Source organism: Pipistrellus kuhlii, unplaced genomic scaffold (assembly GCF_014108245.1).
Source record: "Pipistrellus kuhlii isolate mPipKuh1 unplaced genomic scaffold, mPipKuh1.p scaffold_m20_p_24, whole genome shotgun sequence".
Classification (NCBI taxonomy): Eukaryota; Metazoa; Chordata; class Mammalia; order Chiroptera; family Vespertilionidae; genus Pipistrellus; species Pipistrellus kuhlii.
The window spans coordinates 4,034,377-4,054,519 of record NW_023425523.1 but is presented as its reverse complement, the minus strand read 5'-3'; the positions used below and the strand labels follow the sequence as shown (position 1 = coordinate 4,054,519).

The following is a 20,143-nucleotide window of genomic DNA, read 5'->3' as shown; positions in this document are numbered from 1 at the left end:
TTCTTTTCCCCTCCTGATAGTTTTTTGTTGTTGTTGTTGCCATCGTTACCCTGTCCCGCCTTTCAAAGACATTTGTGTTCTTTGTGTAGGAATCAGGGATCTCTGAGGGACATACATACACACACACACACACACACACACTAAAATGATGCAGTTCTTGGCCCAGCCAGCATGACTCAGTGGTTGAGCGTTGACTTATGAACCAGAAGGTCCCAGTTTAATTCCTGGTCAGGGCACATGCCTCGGTCCCTAGCGTGGGGCTTGCAGGAGGCAGCTGATCAATGAATGATTCTCTCCACTGATGTTTTTTTCTATTCGTCTCCCTCTCTGAAGTCGCACAATAAAAATTTAAAAATGCAATTCTTAAACAAAATGCTTCTGAATGTTCCCTGTCCCTTCCACTGTTTCCGCAGAAGGTATGAGAGGCGTGGAGGGAGAGGGGACTAGGAGACCCCTAAACTTCCGACCCTACGGCTCTCTTTCCTCAAGAGAAGAAACTGTCAGTGCGTGATCCCTCCACCTGTAGCTGAAGGGTTGGATCGGGCTTCCCAAAATACAAGTAGGAAGTAGGTTGTTGAAAACAGAGCTTCCAAACCAGGTGGTGGGTGGACAAGGCCTATTTATGGACGCCTCTGGCTCCTGCTCATTGACATTCCCGCCCTGCATGACCCTGGGCCACAATCCTTCCCTCTGGCTCCCAGCCCTTCAGGAACCTGGAAAGCACGCCTGCCCCGTCCGGTGCTGCTGACACATCTGTGCCCTGACCCCTCCCGGTGCTGGGGGGAGCTGCCGACCCCCAGAACTTGGCCACCAGCACCCGGTGCCCCTCTTGCGGTCCAGTTCATCCTCACATCTATTCCTGTCTCTGCTCCTCCCCCAAGAGTGCAAGTCACAGACACAGAGAAACCACAGGAAGTTCTCGTTTTATTCTTATCCTCGCGTGTCCATGGCCCTTTCTTTTCGTGTGGAGAGCCGAGCCTTCGAGCCGCAGCTGCTTTCTCCGGAGGATTCTGTTAGTGGTTCCTGGGAGGGGCGGTTCCAGCAACTCTATGTGTCTGTGCCACCCGTGCTCCCGTTCACTCTGTGTCCCCTCCGCTCTGTCCCCCCGCACGAGGCGCGCCCGCTCTGAGCACAGAGGCCAGGGCCTTGCGAAGTCTTGAGGAAGCAGGTTCCGGGGACCCCACACTCGAGGCGCCAGCTCGAAGCAAGACCTGGCTCCCAGGACTCAGGAGAAGGCTGGGTGTGGGAGCGGAGAGCTTTCGCCGACCCCGCCGTGCTGGCAGGGGCCAAAGTCCACTGGCCTGTAAGTCTGGTCACTCCCGTTCGCCACAGTTCCTATTTCACAGACTTTCCCTTCGACTTCTTCTGTTTCTTCTGTTCTTCATAGTCACGGATCTTCCGCTGGAAATAGCCTGTGGGGTCAGAAGCAGGTGTTAGAGGCTGCGCGCTGGCTGGGCGGACGCAGGAGCTCAGGAGTGAGGGTCAGAAACAGCCTTTCTGGCCTGGCGGGCGTGGCTCCTCTGAGCCAGGAGGTCAGGGTTCCATCGCAGGTGTGGGCACAGGTCCCGGCTGTGAGCTCCATCCCCGGGGACGGGGGAGGGGAGGGTGCAGGAGGCAGCTGATCTATGATTCTCATCATGGATGTTTCTCCCCCTCTCCTTTCCTCTCTGAAATCAATTTTTAAAAGTTTTTAAAAAGTTTAAAAGGGCCGAAACCGGTTTGGCTCAGCAGTAGAGCATTGGTCTGCGGACTGAAGGGTCCCGGGTTCGATTCCGGTCAAGGGCATGTACGTTGGTCGGGGGCACATCCCCAGTAGGGAGTGTGCAAGAGGCAGCTGATCGATGATTCTCTCTCATCGACGATGTTTCTAGCTCTCTATCTCTTTCCCTTCCTCTCTGTAAAGAATCAATAAAATATATATTTTTTAAAAAAGTTTAAAAGGGGCGGGGGGAATCCCCTTCCTGCCTGCTCCCCATACCTCATTGTCCCCACGTTCTCAGGGAATTCCCAGACCCTCACAGGCCTCTGGAGACCCAGGATCCCATTAGCCCCTCACAGGGGCCTGCAAAGCATAATTAGCTCCAGACTCAACGAGCACAGGGCCTCCTGCGCCTGAAGGATAGAGCACAGGGCCTCCTGCGCCTGAAGGATAGAGCGCCAGGATCCCAGCCGTCCCGGGGCCTCCGGAGGGAAGCGCCCGCCTCTCCTCCACCCCGGGCCCGGCCCCAGGGACCCTGCAGCCCGGGCGGGCGCGGACCTGCAGGCGGGTTCTTGCTCTTCTCCGCCTCCTGGATGAAGAGCGAGAAGAGCTGCGTCTTCACGAACTTCTTCACGAAGCGGCGGTTGGCCTTGGAGGGCAGCGCCTTGTAGAAGGCCCGCTCCTGGAAGCGGCCTCGCCCGCCGGCCTCCCGCCTGATGTAGGACGCGTAGTGGCCCACGGTCTTGACGAAGAACTGCACGAAGGGGCCGGAAACGTGCTCGTTGATCTGTTCCGGGGCTGCGGGGGACACGGAGACCCTGCTCAGGGAGGAGCAGGAGGACGGAACGGCCCACCTTTGTCTCTAAGGGTGGGGGTGGGACTGACGGGCTCTTTAAGGTGGGAGGCTGGCCGAAACCGGTTTGGCTCAGTGAATAACAGAGCGTCAGCCTGTGGACTGAAGGGTCCTGGGTTCGATTCCGGTCAAGGGCATGTACCTTGGTTGCGGGCACATCCCCAGTGGGGGGCCTGCAGCTGATCGATGACTCTCTCTCATCCATGTTTTTAACTCTCTATCCCTCTCTCTTCCCCTCTGTTCAAAATCAATAGAAATATATATTTAAGGTGGGAGGCTGGGGGTGAGTTCTCTACCATGGCTTAGGAAGAATAAGAACTCCGGCTTGCCCCTCGGACCCGGGCCTCTGGGGCTGGCCCAGGCCCTCTGAGCAGACTCGTTTTGGTTCTGAAAGGGGGTGGCTGGGAATCCTGCCCTCAGGGGCCTTGGGGACCCCCAGAAGAAGAGGAGCCTAGGACTTACTCTGCTGCTCCTCCATCCCCTGACTGAGAGACTCCAAGATGTCTTCCTGAAGCTTGGGAGGTAGGATGTCTTTCTCGTCACCCACCTAGTCAGGGACAGAGTCCGGGAGGAGGTGTGAAGTGGGGTGTAGGCAGAGAGGAGGGTGTGTCTGCGCCCCCCACTCACCCCCAAATTGAGAATCGGCCACACAGGAGAGAAACAACAGAAGCCGTTTCTTGGCCTTCAGCCGGACTCAGTGTCAGCAGGTCTCCCCTCCACCCCGTGGTTCCGGTTGGAACCCCTGCTCTAAGGCACGGACACTAACTGCCTTGCCCTGAGGTCGGCCTTCTGTGATTTCGCCTGCCGTGGGCCCCCGGAGCGGGGAGAGGTCTCCTTAGCAGGGGTCCTCGCTCAGCAAAAGCACTTAAGTGGAAACGCGTGGAGCCCGGGTGAGACCGGAGTGATTGGGTTGGTGGAGGGCCTGCAGGGGGTCTGAGCCCAGATACTCACTGACATTAAGAAGGTTCCTTCACAAAGATTCACCAGCAGGACCTGCAATAAACGCAGAATTATCTCTTCCCCGTCGTCACAGACCTCAGGAGGCCCTGCCACCTCCATTTCAAGAAGCAGGCAAACCAGCATCTCGGTCGGACACTCCTTCCTCCCCATTCTCGTTTGGAAACCTCAGTCCCTTTCCTGGGGAAAAGGTGTGAGGGTCTAGGAAGAGGGATGGGAGGGAGCGGAGGTGGAAGGGGAATAAAGATGAGGCAATCATGGCTGGTCACTCCCTTCATGAAGCCCTGAGAAGACTAACTGCTTCCAAATTAGGGACAAGGAGAACAAGGTAAGTGCTTTGCTCGCTTATGGCGTGTAATCTGCCCAGCAGTCCTGCGGAGGCATGTACCCACCCACCTCGCAGAGGCTGCCTGAGGCCCCTCTGCTAACACAAAACAGAGCCAGAGGCCGCGCCCCCAGTGCCCTGGCCTCAGGACAGCACCCCGCTCCACACGCTCGCCTTCAGCTCCCTCCCTCTGGTGAGCTTAGTTTCACCTCCCCATTCTTGCAACAGCCTAGAAACTCCCTCCGAGCTTAGGGAAACAGCGAGAGAAGGAAATGAGCGCGGGGTCATCAGGGAGAGGGAAGGAAAGGCAGTGAGGAGACCAGGTGTCTGCAGGCTGCAGGTGGGACAGGCACGGGGCTGGAACTAGGGGTCCTGGAATTTGGGGGCTCTGAGCTCTGGTACCGGCTCCATCACTTGCCTGAGGGGCCTTCCGTCTAGACCAGACACACAAACAGACATCCCACTGGCTGGATTCCCACCTGCAGATCTGTTTCCTGGATCCTCAGAGCATTCTCAAATAATGGAATTCATTTCCAATGTTTGCACTGGAACATTTCACATAAAATTTGGATTGGGGGCTTCTCCTCCAAAGTCAGGGAGTCTGTGCCCTGGCCAGTGTGGCCAGGTGGTTGGGCACCATCTCGTGCACCAAAAGGTTGCCAGTTAGATTCCCGGTCGGTCGGGGCACACGCCTGGGTTTGGGGAGTGCACAGGAGGGAGTGCACAGGAGGCAGTCGATCGATATTTCACTCTCACGTCAATGTTTCTCTCTTTCCCTCTCCCCCTCTCTTTCTCTAAAACTCAATTTAAAATATTTTTAAAAAGTCAGGAAGTCTATCACTGGCTCTCATTTCTAAAGGACAACATTCAGAGAGAACTGAGTGCGGCTGCCCCGCTTGGGCTGGGCTGTTTGCCATAACCCCCTCCCCCAGCCCCACACCCACACCTGCTGGTCACCGAAATGCCTGCTGGACTCCTCTTTTCCGTTTGCTCGTGACAATGGGGTGAATGGTCCCTCCTTCCCAAATAAAAGGGAAAAGAGGGACTGGCAAGCGTGCCAGGAGACAGAGCCGGCTCTGTAATTACCCGTCCTCGGGGGAGAAACGCCGAACTAGTCCGGGCCTGAAACCCCTGTGTACACGGGCTCAGGTGCCTTCGCGCAGGGAAGCCTGTTTGTTCAGGGGGTTGGGAGCTGCGATTGTGGGTGAGGAATGTTTCTGTGAAGTCGTGCCCCAAAATCTTCCTAGTGTGTGGGTCTATTCCTGCCAAATGATCCCTTCCAGAGAGCTTACTCCCTGGTCCCCCCCTTTCACAGGGCAGCTGCTGAGGCGGAACACAGGCCCAGGCCCCGGGATGGCAGGAGCCAGTCCCGCTGGCCTCGATGTCTTCCTGCCGGGCCGGCCCGGGGAGGAGCCACCGCTTCTGAGAAGCTGGGCTGCAGCGTCAGGAAGTTTCATAACCGCTGCTGGTGTTGGGACACCGAAGTCTTATTGCTGCACATGGGTTGCTCCGGTCCCACTTAGTCACGAGGCACAGGCTCGTTCAAAGGGCGTGTGTACTCAGCACTTCTGAGAAGGGCTGGGAGGGCCCGGAAGCTGGGAGGGAAACGTCTTTCCTCCCCAGCAGCGCCCCGTGGAGGAGGGCCTTGGGTTCTGCTCCCTGTGCTGCGTCCCTGTGTGGCCTCGGAAATGCCCACGGAGTTCTCCGGCCTTCTGTTACATCCTGCAAACGGGGGACGTCCTCCCCCCAGGGCTGGCTCCGGGCCGCTGAGCAGCTTGCCTCTCGCCTCTCCCCGGGGCTGGCCCTTGGTCCGCACAGAGTCCAGGTGAGGCAGTGCGGACGTCCCCTTCTCTCTGGAGGTGACATGCTCTCCCTGACTCTTCCTCCTGCCGCTCCAAGCAGGACACGTGTTCTGAGCTGTCCTTCCAGCACGGGAGGCGGATGCATGCTACGAATGCCCGTTTGGGGGCCACTGACAGCATCCAGGGGCTCTCTCCTGGTCGCCAGCTGACCTCTCAGCCACTCAGAAAGACAACCCTGCTCCAAAGATCTGCTGGGTCAGGGCTCCGCTCTCAGCGGGGCTGCAGGAGTGAGCTCAGGCCCCAGGAATGTGAGGGCGCTCCAGTGGGCTGCGCGCTGGGAAAGCCAGCTGTGCTCTCCCTCCAGATGGGGCCGGGGACGCCCAGGCCAGGCAGACGGCCCCTCAGTGAGTTACGTGCTGGACGCCCGACGGGAAATGGCTCGGGAGCAGAGAGCTGATGCTTACGGAGCATCATCTATGTGTCGGGCCTCAGGCGGGGAGCTTTATGCAGGTGATTTCCTGCCCGGAACCCAAGGCACGGGGCCCTGCCACCCCCGTTTTACAAAAGCAGCCGCTCAGGCTTACCCAGGGGCAGCCACTTGCCCCAGACCGCACAGCCCCGAGGAGCGGAGCTGGGCTCCGACCCCAGATCTGGCCAGCGGCCTCAGGCGGCGTCTTCCTGCTGGTCCTACCTCCTCCATGGGGCTGTCCAGAACCTCCTGCAGGAAGCGCATCTGCACTCCCACCATGAAGGGCGTGGGGCAGCAGACGGTGGCCAGGAGGCTCTCGGGGACCACGGGGATGTAGGTGTGCGCCCAGCTGAAGGGGTACAGCAGCGCGGCGGCGGCGTGGATGCACTGCGACAGGGTGCTGGGGACGCGATGGAGACGAGGGTTAGAGGGGCCTCCCCGCGCCCCACCCCGGCACCCCCATGCCGCCGCCCCCCACAGCGGGTGCAGCAGGCCGGGGCCACGCTGGTCCCGGTGACGCCTCCCAGCTGGGAGGCGAGGGGCAGGGGCGGGAGGGGCCTGCATTGGGCCTTGATTCCTCATGAGACATCTCAGCAATAAAAGCAGCTCTAAGGAGCGGAGCGGGGAGAAACGCCTCCCCAGGATGGAGCCCCTTCTGTGCGCTCAGCACGGTCCTACCCATGTGGATGCCAGGATCTGGGAGACAGGGCCCGGCTTCTTTAAAAAAAAAAAAAAAAAAAAAAAAATATATATATATATATATATATATATATATATATATATATATATATATATAATTGAGTTTTTACAGAGAGGAAGAGAGAGAGATAAAAAGTTAGAAACATGATGAAAGAAACATCCATCAGCTGCCTCCTGCACACTCCCCGCTGGGGATGTGCCCGCAACCCCAGGTACATGCCCTTGACCGAAATCAAACCCGGGACCCTTGAGTCCGCAGGCCAACACTCTATCCACTGAGCCACACCGGTTTCGGCATGGCCCTGCTCCTAAGGCACTCGGCGGGCAGCTGCGGAGGCAGACGATAAACACGGGGCAGCAGAGAGGGAGGCCTGCTTCCTCCGCATCTCTCCAGTGGCCGGCCCGTCCAGGCCTTCCCTCCCAGCTCCCTCGGCCGCCCCAGGTTGCTGCTGAGTCTGCCTGGGAAATTCCTGGATTCCCGGAACCTCGCCCAGCAATTCCTCCCGGAAAGTCCCGCCGAGGGGCTCTGCCTTTTCTACAAAGCAGCCCCTGGGCGCGCACTGCCTGGTCCCTGCACAGGGCCACTTCCTGCCACTCACTCACACACAGCCCACCCTCTCTCTTCTCTGTCCCCCGCCAGCTTTCACGGCTCCTCACTCCTCCTGGGTGCCCCCCACGCCGAAGCCAATCAAAACGCGGATGCAGAAACCCTGTTCCAGTTCTTGGTGTCAACCAGCATTCCCCGTGAGAGACCGGCTCAGAGAGCCGGCCAAGGCCGAGGCTGCCTGGAAGTGCCCCCCTCCCCGCCCCCCAGCCCTGCGTTTCGGGGCTCTGACAGATGGTGTGGGAAGGAAGTGGGGAGAGGTGGGATCTCCCTGGAGAAGGTCAACGCCTGAGAGGGAAGTCCCGCTGGCCCTGGCCCCGGTCCGGCCAGCTGACCCGTGCGGTCACGTTCGTTTCCCAAGCTCCACTCTTAGGGGGAAAGGCCAGCACCCCAGCTCCAGCCACACAGAAACGTCTTCCCCTGCAGGGCTGAGCGGGGGGGGGAAAGCTGGTTCCAAAGCGAAAGGTTACACCACTTCCCTCAGGACTAGCTCACAACCAGTGCCTTTCTGCTGACACTGACCTCGATAGCACGCTCAGCCCACAGACCCCACTCCCGGCCCGAGTTCCTTTTCTCTGAGCACCGTGACATCCACCTGACCCTCTCTGGCCTGAGAGCTGGGTCCCCAACATCCTGTCCTTCCTCTTCCCTGAAAGTCAGAGCCCGAGCGGTCAGCCGGCATCATCCGCTTTCTCCCTCCGCAGACACGAACAGAAGGCCACCCACCAGCTCTTTGATATTGTTTTTCCTTCTCCATCTTCTCATGCCTCTCCTTGTCTTTCTCAGACTCAAAGGCCCTAAAAGGTAGAGGCCAAGACGTGGCAATGTCCCGCCTCCACAACACACAGGGGTACACTCCACTGCGAGCTTATTATTATGAATAACAGCTCAGCTCAGCCGGCGTGGCTCAGTGGTTGGGTGTCAGCCTATGAACGGAGTTATGATTTGATTCCCAGTCAGGGCACATGCCCAGGTTTCGGGCTCCATCCTTGGGGCGGGGGGTGGTGTGGAGGGGAAGGCAGCGGCCAATCAACAATTCTCTCTCCTCATAGATGTTTCTCTCTCTCTCTTTCCTTTCCCTTTATCTCAGAAATCAATTTAAAAAAAATTTTTTTTAAAGATAACAGCTCACACTTACTAAAAACTATACCTGGCAGGGTGCTAGCTGCCTAATGTGAACTATTTCACTCAATCCCCACCACAACCTTATGAGACAGACAGTCGCTTTCTCCATTTTACAGATAAGAAGATGATGACTTTTAGAAGTTAAAAAGCTAGCGTAAGCCCTGACTGGTTTGGCTTAGTGGCTAGAGAGTCAGCCTGCAGACTCAAGAGTCCCAGGTTCAATTCTGGTCAAGTGCATGTACCTTGGTTGCGGGCACATCCCCAGTGGGGGGTGTGCAGGAGGCAGCTGGTTGATGTTTCTCTCACAACCATGTTTCTAACTCTATATCTCTCTTCTTTCCTCTCTGTAAAAAAATCAATAAAATATATATTAATAATAATTTAAAAAAAAAAAAAAAAGCTAGCTTAAGGGAACCATGTAGCTAAGAATAGGACTTGAACCGCTTTCTGCTGATTCAAAACCTACACTTTCACCCATTACAGAACTCTGCAGCCCCTTCAGGTCAAAGACCAGGTCTGTCTGCCTGTGTCCTCCTGAATGCTTGGCATCCGACACACAGGTCACACACGTGTGTCTGTGGAATGAGCGAGTGCATGGTAGATGTGCTTGTCATTAGGAGGATGGCCTTGACCTCCATACCACTGCATGCCTTCCTGCCCTGAGCCTGTCAGGAGCAGAGTCCCATCTGCCTCCACCCTGACGCTCTCCCCCCGGGGCCGTCCCAGGACACGTCCCAGGACACATCCCGGCCATGTCAGAGGCCTCCTCAGGCCGAGGCAGCAAGCACGTTGGAGGGCAGGTGAGTGCAGACCAAGACCCGGAGGCAGGAGGGCGCACACACGGGCCCTACACCCCGGCTTCCTCTGGGGACCCCCCAGCTGTTCCCCTTATACCCACCTGAGCCCTTCGGCCAGGAAGATGATCCTCCGCTCCAGCACGGCCGAGGCGAAGAGCTGCAGGATCTGCTCGAAGCTGAGGCAGCGCAGCAGGGAGCTGAAGTCCACGTGCTCCAGGTGGGAGTCCAGGGGCCGCGTCAGGGAGATGAACTTGGGGAGACCAGACAGGGAGTCACCGCACCGAAGCCTCTTCACGCAGACCCCAGGACGCTGGGCCTCTGCCGGCCTCCCCGGTCCCCGCAGGAGTGAGCCCCATCCTGCCTCTCCCGTGCTACACCCACCCGAGGTGGCCCTCTGCTCGGGGGCTCACACTGATGTCACCCCGGGCACGGCCCACGGAGTCCTGCCTCCCACCCACCTCCTGGTCCGCTTCCCTCATCACCTCCTTCCTGTGCCCCGAGCATGTCACACTCTTTCCGGCTGGACGTCCTGCACAGGTGAGGCCCTTGGACCGCCCTCCTCCCTTCCTTCTCACCGCCTCTCCCCCTCCCTCCCCACCCCATACCCTGTCTCAGAGGCCCTCCTTGGCCACCTAAAGCAACGTGTGCTCTCCATCCTTTCTCAGTAGCATCCTGGTTTCCCCCTTTCATCAGATCACACAATTTTTTATTCTTCATTTGTCTGTTTCCTTATTGAACGTCCGTCTCCCCAGCTAGATGCTTAGCTCCGAGGTCAGGCGTCACGTTCATTGTAGTCACCACTTTACAGCCAGGAAATCGATCCGCTCGGGGCCCAGCAAGCACCCCCTACTTATTTTCTGAGCAAGTGACAAAGCCCAGCCACCACCCCCTTGATTTTCTATGAGAAGCCAAGGCTCAGAGGGACACGGAATCCCCAGAGGAACAGGGGTCAGCGCTGGAATTCCTAAAACCATGTTCTACCTCAAAGCAGCGGCACCCCGCGGGGCCTGGGTGGGGACCCAGGGGCGGGGATGGTGATAAGAAGTGGACAGCTGGAGGCCTCAGGCAGAGATAGAGCGCAGACACGGCGGGAGAAGGGTGGGGTGTGGGGGCCCCTGGCGGGTTGGGGGCTGGGGGCAAAGTCCACCTAGCACCAGGAACCGCGGCCTACGTGACTTATTGATCACAAACAAGTCTCGGTGGCTTGAAGAGTGAGTGACTGGGCCTGGTGAGCCGCCCGCTGGGAGGATGGATGGCGAAATTTGGGTTTGACGTTCAGCTCTGACGGTAATTCAAGCCAGACCCCGTGCCCGCCTGGCTGTGTGTCTGCACGCTAACCAGGGAATGAGGGGCTGGGAGGAGCCGTGCCGCCCGCAGCCTGCCCCTGCAGCCAGAGGGTCCCTCTCCCCTCCCAGGGCACCCACCTCGGTGCCCGAGTCAGGGATGAAGCTCTTCAGGGTGACGGTCCTCCCGGGGGCGGGGAAGGCCGCCTCCCGGAGGCCCTGCATGAACGGGTAGATGACGGCCATGGAGATCTGGTGCCGCTTCTCCACCTCGTCCAGGATCTGCGGGAGAGGCCGGAGCAGGCTCAGAGGGTGCAGCGGGGAGGGCGGCAGAGAGCCCGGGTGTGTGTGAGGCAGAGAGCCCGGGGGGGTGTGAGGCAGAGAGCCCGGGTGTGTGTGAGGCAGAGGCCCCGGGTGTGAGGCAGAGAGCCCGGGTGTGTGTGAGGCAGAGAGCCCGGGGGTGTGTGAGGCAGAGAGCCCGGGGGTGTGTGAGGCAGAGAGAGCCCCGGGGGGGTGTGAGGCAGAGACCCCAGGCGTGGGATCCCGGTGGGTCCAGCCAGTCTTCCCGTGTCTTCCCTGCCCCTCCCCCGCTGGTCGTCTCTCCTCTGGCGCAGACCAGTCTGCTGCTTTCTCCTGGCCTTCTTCTCTTCCTCCCTCCACCGACCCATATGCTTCCCTTCTCCGAACCTCCACATAAGCTACCAGCTCATCCACGTGACCCCACATTCATCGCGGTGGTTGGAATGAGGGCCAAAAAGGCTGGTTCCTCTTGGGCACCCCTCTGCCCCCCAACTTTCACTGGATACTGCCCGGGGCCAGGGCAGCCTCTGTCCCCCTGAATGCATGCTCCACCCAAGCAAGGCTGACCGAGTCCCCGCCTTCACCCTCCCAGGGCCTGCGGGGGGCAGAGCACGCCAGCCCCTTGCGTGGCCACCAAGCCCCGCCTCCTCCATTTTGAGGGCCCTCTGATCCCAGCTCGGAGTGTGGCTCTCAGCGAGCTCCTGCAGAAGCCTGTCCTCCCTGGAAGGCCCTGGACGGAGCCCGGCATCACATTATAACAGTCTCCATCTCTCTTTAGAGCTCGCAGGTCACCTTGCTGAGCCTCACACCACCCGTGGCACAGGAAGGTGCGGGTCAGCTATGCATCTGACAGACCAAGACACGGAAATGTCCCCACTCCTCCCCTGGCTCCTCCCTGTCCCTCCAGCTGCTTTCTGGCCAGACCCGAGCGGGAGGAGTGGGGCCCCAGGGCTCTGGGCAGTTCTCACTTTCCTGTGGAATCAGGTCCAGCCCGAGCCCCTCTCTGCCTCAGTTCCCCCACCGGGGCCTCGCCTGACCCCTGGCAGGGAGACACTCGCTGAGGCTGAGGGAGCACGGGCAGGGCAGGCAGCCGGGCAGCCGGGCAGCAGAACAGGCCCAGCAGCCCAGGGGCCCCGGCGGGCCCCACCTCGGGGAACAGGCCCAGCAGCCCAGGGGCCCCGGCCGGCCTACCTTGGAGAACAGGCCGAAGCAGCCAATGCAGCTAATGATGCAGTACACCTTGGGGAGCCGAGGGCCGCGGCCGGCAGGCTGCGGGGAGAGAGCCTCCTTCAGCCCCACGGCCCCCAGGCCCTTGCCCGCCCGCTCAGGGACAATGGGGCCTGAGCTGGCGGCTGGGGGGCGTGTGGTGACAGGGGGCGGATGGAGGAAGGCCTGGACAGGCGCCAGGAGGCCAGAGCAGCCGCCCAAGTGAAAAGCAAGTGGCCGTGAGGGGGCTGGTGGGCTCCCAGGCAAGCACTGCCATCCAGGGGGGTCGGCAAACAGAGGGGATTGGCGTGCTGCAGGGATGGGGGCATGGTGAGGGAGGGCGACACTGAGCACTCTGAGAGCCCAGGGCAGGTGTTCAAATCCCGGTCTCTGCTCTGGGGCTCCCGGGCGGGGACGTGGGGAGAGCAGAGATCATCGCCGGGCCCGCAGGAGGCCCCTGGGCAGGCGGGCGAGGCAGGCAGGCGGGCGAGGCGGGCATGCGTCCCTGCTGTGCAGGCTGCAGAGGGCACCAACATGGCAGTGGGTGCTGGCTGTGCTCTCTACCGCCGCCCTGCCAGGGCCAGGCCTGGGCAGCAGAGGCCGGAGCCGGCCCGCTGAGGAGCAGCGGCTGCAGAGAGGAGGGGCAGCTCTGAGCGGCACAGACCAGGAGGCGCCGGCAGTAGCCGATCTTCCTGCTCCCGTCCACGTTGGTCAGCACGAAGGAGAAAGTCTCCCTGAGGAGGAGAGACGAGGGCCATGAGCTCCTGAGTGTGCAGCCAAAACTCAGCCTCAGACCGTCGGGTCCCAGGGCCCCGCTGGAAGGGACATTGCTCCGTCGCCTTCTTAGAGGCCCCGGGCCTTTGTCTAAGTCCGGCTGCTGCCAGTGGCAGAGTCAAAACCCAGAGACGCCCCTCCCAGCACCAGGGAAGCCCGCCCTTCTCTGCTCAGAGGCAACTGGGCAACCTGTTGGCCAAGATCCTTGGTCTTAAGGGGCCCCAGGCGAGATGGCCATACGTGACTGCACGGAGCCCCTCCCGCCAGGAGGAAGGCAGGTAAGAGCTGGGCATGCACGCCGGGTGAGGGGCCGCAGGAACCCCAGGCTCACGCTGGCCCTTCTCCCCATCCCAGAGGCCCCGACTCGGGGCTGGCCGTTACCTGGGGTACTCAGTGAGGGGGGCCCACTCGTTCCCGTCCGGGAAGCAGAACAAGGGGATGGCACTGAGCAGCCGCTCCTCCTCCTCCTGTTGGCCCCGAAGCAGGTTCTCCCGCTGGAAGGACAGGAAAGGAGACACGCCAATGGTGCACGGAGGGGCAGCGGGAGGGGGCAGGAGGGGCAGGAGGCAGGGGCAGCGGGAGGGGCAGGTGAGGCTCCGCGTGGTCAGGGAGGGGGCCAGGCCACCTCTGAAGGCAGAAGGGCCCCGAGACCCCTGGGCTTCCCGAGAGGACCCCGCCCCGGAGGGAACCCCTCGGGGAAGCGCGGCGGCCGGTCACCTGCCCGCTCTCAGGGGGAGGAGACTCTCAGTGGCCCGGGGCAGGGGCAGTGAGGAGCTGGGGAGTTTACGTGACCACGGGCTGCCCCCCCTCCTTCCCACGGGGGTACCTGGGAGGGGGTGCCTGGGAGGGGGTGCCTGGGAGGGGGTGCCTGGGAGGGGGTACCTGGGAGGGGGTGCCTGGGAGGGGGAGTCTGGGAGGGGGAGCCTGGGAGGGGTGCCTGGGAGGGGGTGCCTGGGAGGAGGTGCCTGGGAGGGGGTGCTTGGGAGGGGGAGTCTGGGAGGGGGAGCCTGGGAGGAGCTCGGGCAGAAGGCAAGCTTCCCCAGCGAGAAGGGTGGCTGGGCTGGAATCCGGGAGGACCAGGAGGCCCCCCGAAGGGGAGAACTAGCCTAGTTTCCCAGCCGGGAGCCTAGGCCAGCTCCTCCCTCAGAGGCCAGACCTAGATTCTGTGGGTGATAACAGGAAACAAGAGCGGGGAGCGCAGGGCCCCTCCAGCCCAGAGCCAGCCCAGGCCAGGGAGGAAGAGAGGGAGCACCCCCCTTCCCCACCCCCGTTGCCTCTCAAATACCCCACTCTCTGTCTCCCCCCGCCCCCACCCCCATGCGCCCCCTCCTGCAGGCCTTACCTTGGGAAACTGGTAGGTGATCGTGGGCTCATAATCCTCCCCTGATCGCTTCCTTTTGAGGGAAACCACCAGGAGGTACTCGAAGAAGTGCTGGCCTCCGGCGAAGGTGGGCAGGCAGTGCTCCGGGGCCCGCTCCGGCTCCTTGGCAGCCTCCCCCGGACCGTCCTGGGCAGATCCTGAAACCAGACACGGGGCCCACTCGGATCTCACAGGTCCAGGCCCGAGTGGAGACTGCGAGGCTCCAGGCAGCTTCAGTACCTCGAGGCCCGCCCTCCCCTCTGCCCACACTGAGGTCCCCGGAGCCGGCCCAGCACCCAAGGCCCTGGGATGGGATCAGGGCCAACCGGGCGGTTTCCATGCCCGCCCTGGGAGACGTGCAGCCACGCGGAGCCGAGGGGAGGGAAGGAAGCGCTGCTCTGGAAGCCGAGGAAATGCACTGGGAGGCCCCGGGGAGGCCCCAGGCCCCAGGCACTGCCTGCCCTCAGGGCGCCCTGTGCTCACTGCATCACCAGAGGCCCGAGGGCCACGTGGCCGTGACCACACCAACCCCCCAGGGGGGATGAGAGGCTCCGAAAACCAGCCGGGGGACCTCCCCGCGCCGTCACATGGGTGGAGGAGGTGGAGATATAAAAGGAAGAAGAAAAAGAAGTTTCTAAGGGAGAAACAGCCCCACCGAGGAGAGCCACCCTAGGAGAGAAGGAGATGGGAAATCCAGTCCAGACCTGCTGGGGTTCGGGACAGCCATCCGCGGACCTGCCTGAGCATCCCGCCTACCACAGGTCCTTCCACCGTCCCGGGCCTGCGGGGCATGGAGCTGCCCTGGCCCACGACCAGCCGGCTACAGAAAGCCCCGGGAGGGAGCTGCTGCCGCAGCCTCTGGCCCCGGCGCTGGGCAGACGGGCCCCACGCCGTCCCCCGGAGGAGGGAGAGCAGTTTCCATCCCGGGCGCCCAATGGGTGAGCAAGCCGGCTGTGACAGGACCCAGGAAGGAGGCAGGAAGCCCGAGCTGACACAGGCAGCATCCTGGCAGGGCTGCTCAGCTCTCGGCTCCTCCCAGGAGCCGCGGGGTGTGGTGAGACAAAAGGTCGCAAGCAAACACCTCCACGGCCCAGCTGCTTCTGGGCTCAGGGCTCTGGCTTCTGGGCCGGAGGTTGTACAATGGGCTTATTTACCATCGGGGGAAAGTGAAGATAGCATCAGGCTGCGGGCACCGGGGACTCCGGGTCCTCCCAGCGCTTTGATTTGTGGCCTTTCACTTCCCTACTGGGTCAGCAGCAGTCCCCGACCCCTGCAAGGCCACCTGGAACTTCCTGGACCGAACACGCCCGCAGCCAGCATGCCACTCTGTTCCGTGGCATCTAAAAGGAGCCATTCTTCCAGGCAGAGGGGAGCCTGGACATCCAGACGCACCTAAAAGCCTCCTCTCCTGCTGGCTGGGCAGAGAAAGGCCGTATCTGAGCCGCAGGGCTCCTGACGGGCTGGGTCTGCATTGCAGCATCTCTCCCCCCTGCAACACCTCCGGAGGCAGGCTTCCCTCCCTGGGACCTGTTCCCGGTCCGGCAAAGGGTCCCTCTTGCAAATAGGAAGCGCTGACTCAGGACTTTCTCCCTGGCCTACCGGAGGGAACTGGCTGCATCAGCAGCCCGATGGTCGCTCAGGGACAGCAGAAAGCACCGGGGCAACTCCGCTCCACCCTCATTCCCGCTCAGTCTTTTGTATTTTAATACATTTTTACTGATTTCTGAGAGGAAGGGAGAAAGAGAGAGAGAGAGAGAGAGAAACATCAACGATGAGAGAATCATTGATCGGCTGCCTCCTGCAGGCCCTACTCTGAGGATTCACCCACCACCTGGGCCTGTGCCCTGGCCGGGAATCAGACCGTGACTTCCTGGTTCAGAGGGGGATGCTCAGCCACTGAGCCACAGCAGCCAGGCCTGCTCAGCCTTTTTAGTTCCCTGTTGGGCCAGGTCGAGGGCTCTCTGCCCCAGCTAACAGCGGAGCACCTGGCCCCCAGGGCCCTCGTGGGGTCCGGAGCTGTGTCTGGGGGCTGGGGAAGAGAGAAAGGGCAGCCATAAGTCACCCACAAGTCTCACATCAACCCCTGAGCGAGCACACGCACAACGTAAGAGACAAGGACTTTGGCCGGGAAGCTGCGTCTGACCGAAGCCAGGAGGCCAAAGTGTCTGAGGCCAGTGCCTGCCACTCCCGCGGAGAGCGAGCTGCCCTCTGGAAGACAGGGGGCCATGGGAGAGAGGAGAGCTTTGAACTTGGCCTTCGTGGGACCAGTCAAAGCCACACTCAGTGGCCCAGCCATGACTCCGGGGAGAGCCCCCGTCGAGGTAAATAAGGATGTGACGCACACGGCCATGGTGAGAACAGTGACCCAGATCACGGAGCACATACACACACCACTCCTTGCTCCCAACCTGCTCGGACTTGTTGTTGTACAATCCTCACCGTCTGTCTGAGGAATAAGTGCATTGCAGGTGCAGATGGGGAAACCGAGGCACAAAGAAACCCAGAGATTAGCATCCGTAGGGGGTGGGGACGGTGGGAATTCTGTGCCCGTGCTCCCGCCCTCCTGACGCAGCACGCACACAGAACGTCGCACCCCAAACACGTGGGATGCCTCGTGTTTGCCATGGACCTGGAGAGCCTATGTCTTTTCACGGATCGTTCCAGAACCTCAGGAAATTACCCCTTTCCTCAAATCATTCGAGCCGCCGTTTGCAGCCCAGTCCTTCCTGCTCTGTGAGGAGAGCCCAGAGATCAGCCAAACTCATAAACTCAGGCGAACAAAGCGGCTCCACCTTTGGGGTTGAGCCCAGGAAACCCAGAAGAGATCGCCTCCTCCTCTTCCCCAGGGGGCTGTCCGCCCGGGAGAGGACACCCATCCGACGCACCTGTGTCACACAGGTCACCCCATTTCATCCCCAGAGGAATGGCGATCCTGGATTTTTAATTGAGGAGGGAGCCACCCTTTCTAAGGAAGTCAGGAGTCTGGTTACACTTGTTCCTCCACCAGGAAGCTCCGCCCTCAGCCATCGGAGGAAAGTCCCAGAATCTGCTAGAATATAGGTGAGGGGAGTTTCTGAAACCGGCATCTGAAAAAGCTGGTCCTTCCTCTTGTAGCTCACCTGCCTTTGAACCCGGGACCGCCCCCACGGCCATGCCTCCCGCCAGCATGACTGACACATCCGTGTGTGTGTGTGTGTGTGTGTGTGTATGTACACACGCCCTCCTACCACACAACTGCCCTGCAGGGAGGGGAACTTCCAGGGAAGGTGGAGGACAGACGGCAGGCAGGCAAGATGAGGCGGCCACCCGCTCCTGGCCTGACAGGTGCCCGGCCTCGGCACAGGAGGTCCTTCAACCGCCAGGAAGCTCCTCCGGGCACCATCCCCACCTTGTCTGCGGGGCCAGGGTGGCTGAGAACAACCGGAATGTCTCCTGTGGCTGCAGGGATCAGACCCCTCTCACCCACACCCTCGTCTCGGGGTTGAGGGAGACCAGAGAAGAGAGGCCAGCAGCCCCACCCTGCACTCAGCCAGGCCCCTGCAGGGTCCAGCCCTCTGTCCCCACCCGTGGTCTCGGAGCCCCCAGCCTCCGTGGGGGTGAAATGGCAGATCCTGGGACCCCTGGTTAGGGAGAAGAGCGAGTGCTGGGCTGGAGGGCCGGGCGATGGCAGGCGCACTGACTTCACCCGGTCTCCCAGCCCTGGGGGTTGGACTTGGGACCTTGGCTTCCTTCACGCAACCTTTCGAACTGCCAGCTAGATGGGTGGACTGCCCGGCCACTCAGCTCCTTTCTCCTGGGACAGCGGGACCTGAGGGCAGGGGAGCTGAGGGTTCTGGCGAATGGAAGAGGCAATAAATGTGTGCAGAATGAATGAGATTAAAAAAAAAAATAAATGAATTCCTAATCGCCTTCCTTCCCAAGGGCCCCTGCTGAGCAGGAAGGAGCATGGACTGAATGTGACTCCCCACATAGCTCCCCACGACACGGAGGAAGGATCCCCACTTCGCACGCAGCCCAGGGGCTCCGGGAGGCGGGGCTCGCCCGGTCCCGCTAAGGAAGCCGGGGAGCAGGCGCCACCCCAGCTCTGAAGGGCTCGGGGCGGGGGCGGGTGGCACGGAGGCCAGTGTTGCTGGCCCGAAGCTATTTGAGGCGCAGAGGCGGGGTCCCCCCCGGAGGGCGCTCCGAGCGCTCTGCGGTCTCACCACGAGCTTCCTGGCTGGAAGGACACGTGGCCCTGGGGCCCCACGGCCGCTTCCTCTGCCCCGTCGCCTCCCCCTGCACCCCGGGGGCCTGGCAGCCCCCTGACCTCCGACCCTGTCCGCACCTGGCCCGGCCACCCACCTGCGCACTGAGCTGCCCGGCCCTCCCGGTGCGCGGACGGCTCCCGAGCCCGGCCCGACCCCCCGGCCGCCGGCTCGGCCCCGCGCCCCGCGCCCCGCGGCCAGCTGGTGCCCCGGCCCCGGCCCCGCTGCCCCCGCTGCCCCCGCGCCCCGCCCCGCCCCGCCCGGCCCCGCACTGACCCCCGCGGCCGCGCTTCAGTCGCAGGCTGGCTCGGAGGCGGCGGCCGAGCCCATCCATGGCCCCTCGGTGCCCGGCGCCCGCGCCCCGGTCCGCGCCGCCCCGCCCCCTGCGGCCCGCGCGGGGCGACACTTTCACTTTCCCGCGGGGCCCGGGGCGGGCGGGGCGCGCACCTTCCGGCCGTGGCCCGGCCCCGCTCACCTGGGCGGGCCGCGGGCGCGGGGACAGCGGCGCCGGAAGCGCCCGGACGGGGCGGCGCCCTCGCCCCAGCTCCCGGGGCGCGGGGCGCGCCCTCCTCCCCAGCCTCGCGCTCCCCAAGCGCGGGGTCCCGGAGGCCGGCGCCTACCTCCGCAGCCCGGGCGGGGAGTGCCCCGCGCCTTCCAGGCGGCTCCCCACGGACCCCAAAGGCGGGGAGCTCCCCGGCAGAACCGTCCCCGCCGCTCCGGCCCTCCCTCCGCAGCCGCCGCGTCCCGATCTTTGGCCATGTTTGTCCTCTGCGCCCGGGGCGCGGGGCGCGTGGGCCCGCCTGGCTCAGCGCCACTTCCACTTCCCCCGGCCGGGCCGAGGGGAACCAGGGTCCTGACCCCGCGTTCTCCGCAGCCTGCTTTGTTTGTTCGTGTTTAATTGGCTGGAGTAACATTGGGTAATAGCAATCTAAGTTTGAGATGTGCAACCTTATAATTCAACATCTACATATACCCTATTGTGTGCTCACCACGCGGACAAGTCTGCTCTCCTCCCATCACCGTGTATTTGACCCCCTTTGCTCTCTTCCTCTCCGCCAGCCCAGAACCCCCTCCCACACAGACACACACACACACACACACACACACACACACACACACACTTTTTCCTCTGGTAACCACCATTCTGTTATCTGCATCTATGAGTCTGTTTGTTTGTTTGTCTTCTCCTTCATTGGATGCTTACTAAAGAAGCTGTGGCATATGACATGCAAGGGAATACTGCTCAGCCATGAGAAGGTGCAATCTTGCCGTTATGACAAGGTACATGGTCAGGAGAGTATCGCGCTAAGCGAAGTCAGTCGGATGGAAAGCCTTGGGGAGCACACAGACGGTGGGACAGCTGTAAGGAGGACATTCGGAGGAAAGGGAAGTGTGGACGGCTGCGGGCCCTGCTTATCGGAATTCCGACTTAGAGGCGATCAGGGGAGTGTCGAATGCGCCCATTACCCCTTGACCTTTCCAGAGAAGTCTGTGCACAGGCAGAACCCCGGGTATTCGCTGATCGTTGGGCGCCTTGGCCAGAGGACAATGCAAATGCTTGTGCCCTCTCAAGCTGACTCACCCGACTGACGGTATCTGAGAGATAAAACGGCAATAAAAGCCTAGCGAGGCAGGCAATGGTGGCT

General features: G+C 61.6%; 1 protein-coding gene across 3 annotated transcripts; it reads right to left on the bottom strand.

Annotated features, from left to right (window-relative positions):
• Positions 1-904: 904 nt before the first annotated feature.
• Positions 905-19,271, bottom strand: DENND2D (DENN domain containing 2D). Of its 3 annotated transcripts, none has more exons than XM_045586891.1 (12): positions 19,118-19,271; positions 14,236-14,411; positions 13,275-13,387; positions 12,784-12,853; positions 12,105-12,182; positions 10,755-10,895; positions 9,432-9,580; positions 6,328-6,505; positions 3,504-3,545; positions 3,015-3,099; positions 2,258-2,497; positions 905-1,412 (listed from the first exon to the last, which is right to left on the bottom strand). In XM_045586891.1, the coding sequence occupies exons 1-12, from the start codon at positions 19,254-19,256 to the stop codon at positions 1,336-1,338; spliced, it is 1,488 nt and encodes a 495-aa protein (XP_045442847.1). In that variant the 5' UTR covers positions 19,257-19,271; the 3' UTR covers positions 905-1,335. The 3 variants fall into 3 exon arrangements, with proteins under 3 accessions (XP_045442847.1, XP_036309221.1, XP_036309220.1); XM_036453328.2 differs by lacking the exon at positions 19,118-19,271 and adding an exon at positions 18,774-18,934; XM_036453327.2 differs by lacking the exon at positions 19,118-19,271 and adding an exon at positions 14,958-15,239.
• Between the last annotated feature and the right edge of the window lie 872 nt (positions 19,272-20,143).